This window comes from Epargyreus clarus, unplaced genomic scaffold, assembly GCF_041222505.1.
Source record: "Epargyreus clarus isolate Ecla_fem2 unplaced genomic scaffold, WU_Ecla_fem_2.2 ptg000021l, whole genome shotgun sequence".
In the NCBI taxonomy this organism is placed as follows: Eukaryota; Metazoa; Arthropoda; class Insecta; order Lepidoptera; family Hesperiidae; genus Epargyreus; species Epargyreus clarus.
The window spans coordinates 13,692,165-13,704,199 of NW_027332228.1; the positions used below are offsets into that span (position 1 = coordinate 13,692,165).

The window sequence follows — 12,035 nt, forward strand, 5'->3', positions numbered from 1 at the left end:
ATCGGTGTTAATTTGTGCTTTTTATTTTTGTCTATCTGTAGATATACTATGATATAAGTGAGGCTTTAGTTCGCATAATAATGCAGGGAGTTTGAAATTTTGGGTTATTAATTATTAAAATGTAATAACTTATTAATGAAAATATTTGTTAATAAAAGAATGATTTCGTATATATTACGAAATCATTTTTTGAAAGAAATTCTTTTGTCATTTAAGTATATCGAAACCAATGACAGGTAATACAACTATGATCGAAACATATTCAAAATTTACTTTTACATTTCTAAATAAATGTAACTGCGTGTGCGTGAAAAATACATTACCTATATTAAATACTAGCTGACCCGGCGAACTTTGTACTGTCTCAAAATCTATTTATCAAATATATTTCATATAAAATATAGCCTATATTACTCGTGGATAATGTAGCTTTCGAATGGTGAAAGAATTTTTACATCGGTCCATTACTTTTTGAGCCTATTCATTACAACCAAACAAACAAACAAAGTTTCCTCTTTATAATATTAGTGTAGATACCGATTTATTTGTAAAATTATATGAAGTACTTGTGCTTGAAGTCCATGAATATTATTACAAAACAAACATAGCGTCACATAAAATTAACATGACGAATGCTCTACAATATGACGCATTGTTTTAAATACTAAAGTAGGTTACCAGCTAACTGGTTTGTACCATAGTGCACAGTGATTTTACTATTCAGCAGCTTCGGTTATGACGATCACGTAACTAAACATCCAGTAAATGTTAATAAATATAAATAAAGGAGGACGAAGGACAGCAGGTTCTTGAATACGTACGTTTTTAGGATTACTTAAAAGAATTAAATATATCCAAATAATTATCCAAATAATAATTAAAAATAGATATCCAAAATATAAATAAAAAAATAAACGGTCTAAATGGCAGATGTTTAATAACAACAGAACAAGGCAATTAATAATTACGTTTTTTCAAATGTTAATGATTTAGGTGGTAAGTACCTTAACTATTTACGGGATACTTTAACTTTTTCCTAAGAACTGGAAAAGGGAGTTTTTCAGTAATCTCCTTTATGTATCCAACTCCTAAATCATTTATATACCTAAACAAACTAAATATCTAAATCAGCACGTCATGTCAGACAGAAAGAGAGCACTTCAGTTAGACTAATGTAATTCCTTTTCTTCAATTCAAATCATTCAAAGCTACATTCAACAAATTAAAACCACTTAGGTATTGTATAAATGACAAAGTCGTCATCGAAGAGATTCTCAACGTCACCCACGTTTTAGCTTGACCGTGAGGTGCCGTTTATAGACATGATTAGACAACAGGTATATCAGTCCAACTATACAATTGATGTAGCAATAACCTTACCAAAATGACGCCGACCTAGACCGTAGTCCTATTTGAGAACGCAAATGTTGTAGGTAATGATATTAATTTAATATGTTAATTATGAAACAAGGAACTTTGATGTTTCGAAGTTATGTGCGTATTGAATAAACTTGTCACTTGTTCTAATGGTGCAGGATAAACATTGCGAGCAAATCTCCGTAAGTAAGAATTCTCCACAACGTAAAGGGGTGTAGAGTAGAGTTCAGTTACACACTTTAACATCGCCGCGAAATATGGTCTAAATCATTCTAATGCCTGTTTTTAATAATCAAATCCATATTTTTTTCGTCATTTTTTGTATTGTCAATTTTTTGTAGGCAAATACTATCAAATGTCGCTCTTCAGTAAGCAAAACATTGGACAGTTTAGTTATTAATATCGGGCTTAAATGTGATTAGAGTCGATCCGTGCTTAATAGCAAAATATTAGCTGTTATCGTGCCTATAACAAAAAATGTTATTCTTTCAAAAACCACTTTAGAATTAGAAAGAACATTTAAAAATCTTAAACGACGTCGAAACCGACAGTTCTATACTACTGACGGTCGGCCCCAATCCATAGTAATATTTTGGCGCAGAAGTGGCAACATACAACGAAACAAGTGATTGTTGTTTCACTACAGTGTCATTGAATCTCGCATAACGAATTCAATACAAGACTTGTATGTTTTCTAATAGTTCAACGAATTATGTACAGGGTGAATTTTTCAAGTGGGCCTTAATGACCAAATCAGAAACTATAAGGATAAGCGAAAAATGCTGAAAGGAGATACGAGGCCGATTTTGATAAAAAATAAATCTGCATCATTATTATTTTTTAAATTTTCCCTAGCCAGGAATTGAAGTTCATTTTGACAAAGAAACATATTTGCATTATTTCACTATCGGTTAGTGTCGCTTACAAGGATCAAATTCTGGGAAGTGATAAATGACAAACTAAAGGAAAAGGCTTATATATTGCACTGACCTCATCACGTCTGACTGACTGACTACGGCTACTATTGCTTCAGCAATTGGTAGCTTTGGCGGTTAAATACTGGTCAACTTGACTGTTAAAAGTTTCGCCGCGACTATTATAGCCTATGCACCTTATGTTCACAGATTTTTCGAATAAAATGAAACATATACTCGCCGGATGTTAAAAAACAAACTGAACGTCCGAGCTGCACCGAATTAGGCTTAGGTTAGATTAGTTAGGTTAGGTTTTAAGTATTAGCTAATCAACGACATCATAATAGATAGCTAATAGGTACTCAATCTAAATTGTTTTACATTTTAAAGCTTTTGTTTATGGTATTTGTCGTATATGAGTAATAAAGTGATCAACAAAAAATATGTTTCATGTTTTATTTAAAAAATATATTATAGTGTGATTTCGATTTTTATTAAAGCTGAAATGTTTAATATGTCTAGACAGACACACTTGATGAATTATTAAAGTTCAGACGTTGTTTTAATTTATGGATTAGAATTGGAATAATCGTGATATTATACGAGCATCAGGAAATAAAAAACGACTCTTGGTGATCTCGGGTCATTATAAATGTCAAACTGCAAGTGGTAAACCAAATACCGTGTAATTGCCTCTTTATTTATTTATTGAATTAGAACATTATTAAACTCATTAAAACTAATTAGTAAAAATAATTTAATTATTTATTCATAAAAAATAAAATTATTAACAGAATAAACTTGGAATATAATATACGCTAAGCTTCAAATTTCAAATTCCATTCCATTCATCCCCAAAATAAATTACGTAGGTTTTGGTAACAGTGCAAATTCGACTCGCACTTGACTGATTTTATTTTATATTTTATATGTATTGATTGATTGATTTATAATGATAGACATCCGTAGAAAATGCTAAGTAGTAGTATCGACTATAGAGAATGTAGGCGAAAGTTACATGGGCGTGATTTTGGTACAGAATTGCTGTTGGACGTGTATCATGCGTAGAGAACAGACATGCAATGCTCGCACTTTCTCGACTACTAATTGATTGGCCGAGTTTTAGTCCCTTAGTACTCTTTTAACTTTTAAAATTGTTTTATTTTCACTTATGATATGACTTAAACGAAAATGCTACGAAATGTATAGGTAATATGTGAAAAGTAGAGTTTGTGGTAAAAGTTAGTGGCTATGCCCCGCGGTTTCACTCACATTTAAAGGCCATGTTTTATGATAATCGTAGATTCTTGTTACATAGGTAAAACGTTATACACGAGCGACAGCCTGTGCCGCCGACCAATATCGGTTGCGGGCAATCGTTATCGACAGGCGCCGACAGTCGTCCTGTATTGCCTTACTATCGCTCGTATGTTACCTCCCTTAAACGCCCTTCAAATTAAAAACTATTTTTTTTTAATTATATAGGTTCTGTCATATATAAGCGTTTATAAATGGTATCTTCAATTTAATTTTAAATTATTTATTTATTATTAATAAAATTACTTCTATAAAATTATTAATATAGGCCATAATAAAAAAAACACAATAATTATTCTATACATAAATACTAAGGTAACCCAATAAAGATCAGTAAATTTAGAAAAGTGTAGCTGGACTTATTTTTACGTCAAGTTAGGTTCTGGTCTAGGTAGCTTAGCGCCTTACATAAGCCATTGAAAATAAATTCTGTCACTTGAGCAACCATAGCCATTTAAGATCATGCTTGCAATCCGAACGAGTAGATCCAAGTTGTGCAACCGCTATATGTATATGGAACACTTGGCCCGTGTGCTTAATTTGTTGCAAGTTATTTGCTATTTGCTTAATGTAGGGTTGCTACCCGTACCCACTATATTATACAGCGTGTTAGGTACATGGGTACGTGTTTTAGAAGGGGTTTTGCATTTCGATTGCCGTCCTAAATATATATGAAAATGTGATATATTTTGATACAAATCATCAATACATTATTTAATTTTGACCTATATCGTAGTAAGTCATTGAAAAATTAAATTTGCAATATATTTCTGCCTAAAGTATATTCATAAGAATTTATTCTTCAATAAAAAGGTGGCAACCCTAGCTCCGTGGGATTATGATGCCCTTATAACTTTAGATCAATGTAAGTATTTGTTTTGATTATCGCGAATAATTAGCTAACGATTTAATTTAATTTTGTATTAAGAAAAGTAACAACATTTAATGTACTGAAATTGCACTTAAAACTCCGTGCTTCCACACCAGAAACACAAACAAAATCATATTGTATACATACGAGAACCCTTTGTACTAGTTCGACTCACACTTGGCCAATTATTTAAAGTGGGCTTACTTTATTCTTATAAACGCAATATTTCGCTGCTATAAACAAGGCCTCACACACACAGTACATAGTTCTTATTAGTGTAGGAAATGTCTAGACACTAAAAACTCAGAGGAGTTTAAGACTTAAATCAAAATATCACATGTTTGTGGACACACAGTAACCATTGACTCATGACGTGGGCGAAACCTTGCTTAGACTTTTACAGCCATGCAGTCTATATACGGTATGTGTGGGTGACCGTGGAAAAAGCGAATTTGTCTCAAGATCCGTTAACTTTGCCAAAGTGTTTTAACCAATTGATATTTTTTGAAGTTGAAGAGTATGGGTTCATCTTAAATGTGGTCACCGCCGCTCATATACACATTTTTTTTTAATTTACGAATAGCAAATGAGTATGCTGTTGACCTGAAGGTAAATCACTGCTGCTCATCGAAAAAGTATGTCCCAATTACCACACCCTTCAAACCAAAATACAGCAACATTTGACACTGCCGTTATTATACAAAAACAGACGATGGCTCAAACAGAATCGAACCACGATACACGTACAATATTATGTACCGTGCCCAGCAGTGGGACAGTAATGGGTTGTTGATGATGATGATTCCAACCAGTTCGCTACTTCAAGTAATATCATGAAAGTTTCGGAATTTCTAATACATTTCGTGAATATAATACATTGATATCTTAATTCTATTCTATATTTAATTTGACTTTAAGTACTCTTTCTACATTTTCGATCTATGTCTTGTACCTGGATAAAGAGGGATATAAAAATAATGGTAATAATAATAATATAATTACACAGATCTACTACTATTTTACAATCGGATGTCACTCAGTATTTTTGTGTTCTGATGGCACTTACAGCGAAAATTCGTGTATTGTTATTTACGACTATAATAATTATAATAAAGCGATTTAGTTGTTTGTCTTTACATATAACAAAAAGAAGTTATGATCAAATAATTATTCACATTATCATTGCCTATATTAAACTCGGAACAGAGTAATATGCGGAGATGCCGATGTGTAGATAATATAGCAATTATTGGTTCGAACTTAAAAAATACCATTACGCAAGTGCACTACGAAAGTAAATGGATCAGACAATTTTACGAGATACTGAAGCACTTACTATATATTATAAGTAGTCTATAGAACGTTTTATTGCAACGTTGAAACGATAGTTTGAACTTACTTTCTCCATAACTGATTTACAATCAAAACTAAATATAAGCTCGCTTTATAAAATCTAATGTTCGTCCAGTGATCGAAATAGGGCTATAATTATAAATTTTACATTTTTCATATTAATAACGATACAATCAAAACAAATATGTGCTAAATATTTTTACCTTAGTCTATAATTACAAATAGAGACTAAAATTAAACTTAATTAAGTCAAAGAATTAAATATTCTTCTTCACACTACTAACTAGGAGAAGAAAAACAGCTTGTAAAAATCAATTAAAATAATAAGGACCTATTTAGACGTCAAATTGTTACGGAAAATGAGTGAACATTAGCTTAAACGCTCTACAATAGCTCTATATTCCAACGTTTTGTAAGTACTAATGGGAAAGCTATGGTTGTGAAGCTATTGTCTATAATATGAAATTAGCACACCATAACAGAGTACAGGGACGGATTTGGAGGTGCGGAGGCCCTGGGACAAGAAATAAGTAGAGGTCGTGGTACAAGGAGGAACTGCCGAGGGTCATAATTATTTACGGAATTAAAAAAAATTCGTGATCTTTTAAAAAATTGTGCCCAGAATAAAATTATTTCAACACTGTTGTTTTTCAGTGTTTCCAACACACACATATGTTACTGCTCAGAAAGTTATAAATTGCTAACTCGTTGAAATATGTTTTTTTTTCTATATTGCGGGAGCGGGATCTTTCGTCTTCCTCTGAAAATTTTAGAAAATCCAGAAACTCCTCTCCCCTAAATCCGGCCCTGGCAGAAACATGGAAAACAGTGGTACAACATAAACGAAGCGCATCAGAATGCGTTTACTTTCTCTAGCGCTGTTTCCACGCACCAATTGTTGGCGACACCTGACTTTTGTCATTTACCCACAATACAATACGTACGTACGTACAATTACGTACATGTGTACGTGCTAAGTACGTAATACGTACAATACAGAAAAATGACGCATATTTTCTTTTTAAAAAACTATTTTTAATGAATCCAAATATATTGTTGTTATTGAAAATGTTGACAAATAATACATCTTTTTTATAATTATTCGGTTAGCATGTTCCATCAGGTGTCTTTTTTTATAATAAAGGAAAAGCAGACGAGCTGCAGTCCACCTGATTGTAAGTGGCTATTGCCGCCCATGGACATCTGTAATCAACTCCAGATAAGGTTAGATATTCCTACCTGAGGTCGGCCACAGATGCGGCGCTACCTGAGGACTAAGCTGGAACGCCTCGGAAATGTATGTCTCCCTTACCACACCCTTCAAAACGGAACACAGCAGCGCCTAACACTGCTGCTATTAAGCAGAAATAGGTATGGCGGTGCCGCCGGAGTCGAACCACAAAGGGTTCTACCACCTTTATGTTTATTAATAGCGGTGATAGCCTAGTGGATAGAAATTGGCCTCTTAGTCGGGGAGTGTGAGGTTGGAAGCTTTCAAGGGTGTTTACCAATTTGCACTTGGCCAACGTAGTGGACTGTGGCCTAAATATCCCTTTCATACCCCGGAAACCTCAGAAAACCCGTGTTCAGCAGTTGGATAGTAATGGGTTAATGACAACAATATGTTTACTAATTACACTACAACAATATTGTCACGTTACTTTGTTACAACGTCAAAATTTATGTAAGTAGGTAAATGTTAGTTAAAAATTCTAAAAGCGTCTAAAAATTTCGTTTCTACCACAGAAAGTATGCAAAAACAATAAATATCTTAAAACCGTAAAGTGCTTTTCTGTAAGTACTTATTCCTGTTCATCCTACATATTGGCTATTAAAGTTGCCTTACTTCTTAACAAATGGTAACATAAAAGTCAGGCTTATCGATAAAACTCTTGCCTAACCTTTAAAAATACCTTAAAATCGGTTAAACAACATTGTGGTAACAGATAATAGAACAAACTTGCATACTTATGATCTACGTTTTAATTTTTTTATATCTACAGATTGTAAAATACGCAGTAACATTTTATAACACAACATAATTTTGCTATTCAAAAGGATATTATCCACAAACTCAATAAATAAATAAATAAGTAATAGTAGGTATGTGTCAAGTAAACACTAAACGGGTACAATATAAAAAAGAATTTTCTGGAAAAAAATATTAGTAGATAGCCTACCGGTTAAGAAACTGAAACTCTCATTCGGAGGGTCTGAAGCACAAATCTTAGGCGCGCACTTCTGATTTTTCAAAGTAATGTGCGTATTATAAATTAATTATCCCTTTCTTAAGCGGTGAAGAAAAATATCACGATGAAACCTGCACATTTGAGAGTTCAAAAAGAGATTCTCTAGGGTGTATGAAGTCTACCAATTCGCACTTGGTCAGTGCAGTGGTATTGGGCCTAATGCCCAGCGGGACAGTAATTGTTTGACGACTGACGAATTTATCATCTTAAAGTGACATCATAATAACAATAATTGGCCAATGTGAGTCAAACTTTCACACTAAAGCTCCAGTACACACTAATTTTCATTTATTTTTATTTTTTGTATTTGTAATAACAATACTAAATGAAAAGTGCTATTGCAGGCATACTGTTCAAAAGATAAAGCGAAAAACGTCGAAAAATAGCGGTTTGTATGGCAACCCCTATTTATTTTGAAGATTTTTTCTTTATAGTTATTTTTATTTGTTGTTTGCGACCACCCTTATACATATTCTGTAAAAATTGCAAATGTTTACTATTACCACAGTAGAAATATGGATCCATATTTGTACTGTGCTATTACGGTTTAAGAGTTAGAGTCCCGTGACAGACGGACAGACAGAGGAGACTTAGTAATAAGGTTCTGTTTTTACCCTTTAGGCACGGAACCCTAAAAACTAACATAACCAGAACGTGTCACCCAAGGTGTAATAAACCGTAGACTTTGGTATAATTTATACAATTAAGTATGTTGTTAGTTACTGTTTTTATGTAATACAAACATAGTTGGTACATTGGATAATTCAAAGCCGGTATTGCGATAATAAATAAACATTAACTTGGACACGGGTATCTTTATGATACTGTCATATTCTCTGTACGTGATTGCAAATTTTTGTCCACTGCTTTTTAATGGATGCGTTATCATCCTTAACAAAAAATATTTTTTCAATTCTGGGCATAGATCTTGCCATGGAACCAAAAAGGTTCGCCAAAGATTGGTAAGAGAGACATACTTTTACAGGCATTCCAGCATAGTATTCAGGGATAGAGGCGCATCTGTGGCCGACCCCAGGTTGGAATCAAATCTTATCTGAATTAGACATAGATTAGTAAAGATTACTCACTCCTAACAAGAAAATGTACCCAGTTTTGAGAATTGAAATAGTTGCGTAAAAAAGTTTTGCCACGTCACGTTGCTAAAATGTCCCTAAAATATTTGAAATAATTATTTACTTATTACGTAAATTACGTAATTATTACGTAAATTAGTTATTTATTTGTAAATTTTCTCTAAAAATGTTTTTATTTGTCAAGGATTCAAAAAAAGAACTTACTAAAATAATCCGTTTGTGGCTTCATTCAATTTCAAGGCGGCGAAGTATCTTTACTAATCTATGGAATTATATTATAAATATACATGGGCGGCAGAAACCACGTAAATTTTTAATTTAATACCGAAGGTCAAATGGGGATTGGTGGACTTAACACTCCTTTGAGATTTTTTAGAAAACTTTCGGATATGTAAGTTTCCTCGCAATGTCTTCGAATATTCGAATCCCTTACCAAAGCGTAAAACGTCCATTTAAAACCACTAGGCTATTACTGTTTAATAAGTTCAAAAAATCTCTTCTAAAATAATAATATTTTTTGGAACAACTTTGTTTTTTGAGAAAGTACTTTTTTGCAAAGTTATTAAGCAGATTCATATCATATGAGTAAAGAATTCCTATGCATTTTAAATGATATACAATCTAATGAACCAAGTCTAATATCTAGATGTCATTAGATAGGTGAAACGCGAGTGCGGCATGTCATGTTCCACTGACCGGAAAATCTTATTTTCTTTATGCATACGTAGCGCAGGGTCCGCTTATAGGGTCAGGTGTTTTCTCCGTTTTCCAAGCAGGAACTTGTCAATGGTAATCAACGACAAAATATGGCGTCCGGCGTTTTCCATAGCCAATCTATTCGTGGCGATATTTATGGTTCAAAGAATATTAACGTTCTGTTTCTACATATACAAGTTTTGTTATATTTGTCTGCTTGTATTTAAATTGACCATAGCTGGGCGTGGGTCCCACACCAACTCTTTACTTACTGATTATGAAGAATTACTGAAAAGTTTGGAAGGGTTGAGAAGCCGGCTTACTTACATATGAGGCACTTTATTACTTTAAGTAGAACCCCTGTTCTCCATACTCTATTAGCAGTAAGTATAGATAAGTCAACGCATAGTTAATTTTATCACTAAGAAATTGTTGCAGTTCTGCACCTGTAGGACAACTGTTTTGGGAGATACGAAACAAAAAGTCAGAATTGAAATGATTACAAGTAACTTTAGTCATGTAGTCATCCATCGGATATACTTAGATTAGTCACCAGAAAAGCTACCAGTGTTTATAATGTTCATATAACATTATGTCATATATTTTAGTATACATTATGACAATGTAAGCCGCGTACATGACCCTGACTGATTGTCGCGGGAGTGGCAACTCGATCTAGTCGCACGCTTTCAAGGCCGGATTCTGGAAACTAGAGCAACTTTAAGGTTTAAGTTAAGTCGATTATATTGCTTTTCTATATATGTACTATAAAGGTAGATGTTAATAATAGTTTCGTAGAGCTACCTATTCGTAAGGTAAGGTGATTTCGACTTACTTACCTATTTCTACCTATTTTTGTAAGCTTTATAATTTATAGGATGTTTTAATAATATTCGCGTAGATTTAAATCCAAACTGACAAAAATAGATCTTAGATTGATTCCAATTAATATTTTGTAATTTTAATACACACTTCCGACTTAAAAAATATCGTAAAATATATTTAAATACTTTGCACTACTCGATCGGCCTTGTAACGCCATATTGGACCATATTCTTATAACCACTAATGAGTCAACTTATTAATATAACTTGACTTGGCTTATTTAGTAGCATTTAGGTGCTAAATACGTAATACATACAATTTAAAGTAATATTTTTTAATTTTTAAAAATAATACATAGTTATAATTTATAGTAAAATTAATCAATTAATTAAACTTACCACAAGTTTATTTTAAAAATCAAACTATGATATATTATATTTCTAAATGTAAAACGAGGGTATTATTTAAATAATTAACGTGTAGAAAACTTACGCTCTCAGCTGAAATAGCGCTATCACTCAATGAAATGCCAAAAACGCAGAGACAACAGACGAATGCACTGATTTTCCGAACCATTTTCACCAACACTATAAAACTATATGTATTTATCTATGGTTAAAATCAATTCACACTTTACGCGGGTTTAATTTTATATTTCGAACGTTTATTTTTAAAGCGGCGACGTGAGGCGAAAGGCGCGCGACCGATAGCAGTATGGGACCCGTGTTGCGAATGTAGTGATTTTTGAAAGGCCCGCGTAGGAGGGTTTCCCGCCTATTTCATAACGTTCCGTTTCTATAACGTTCTCTGTCATATCCTTTATATTTTTTTAATCTTTCGTTCTAAGACTGCAGAAATACGTCAAATTTATTTTAACTATAATAAATTATAGTTACGAATATGCAATGCAATGACATTTCAATTCCAGTCAAAAAAAAGTATTTTTTTCATATGACTCAAATTATAAAATAAAAATAGACAAATGATATCTCCATTTCTTACAAGTTTACTTAAAACACGTTTTGAACTAATACAAAATTTAAAAAATATTAATGTTGATTCACACCATTGCAAATTCTTTTTTATGTTATGATGCGATTACTCTGCGTCAGGCGCTTTAATTACTTGTTTAAGTTTTATCTACTAATCTATGGTTTTATCTGGCTTTTTTTTTTTGCTGTGCGTTCATTTATTAAAATATCGTGGCACAAACTTTTTAAAATACAAATGAGTTAAGCTGTAAATCTTGGTATTGCTATGACTCCATCTATACTCGTATGAAAAGACAATGGAGGTGTCAGGTAGGCCGTGTCAGAAAAGAATATTGAAGACTTGTTTG

At 32.8% G+C, this 12,035-nt stretch overlaps 1 protein-coding gene across 1 annotated transcript in view; it reads right to left on the reverse strand.

The window, feature by feature from the left end:
* Obp73a (Odorant-binding protein 73a) overlaps window positions 1-11,435 on the reverse strand; it is a 41,497-nt gene extending 30,062 nt beyond the window's left edge. The window contains exon 1 of the mRNA XM_073084381.1: window positions 11,189-11,435. Within this exon, the coding sequence (XP_072940482.1) occupies window positions 11,189-11,272 (84 nt within the window). The 5' untranslated portion in view covers window positions 11,273-11,435. The remainder of the gene's footprint in view (window positions 1-11,188) is intronic.
* Between the last annotated feature and the right edge of the window lie 600 nt (window positions 11,436-12,035).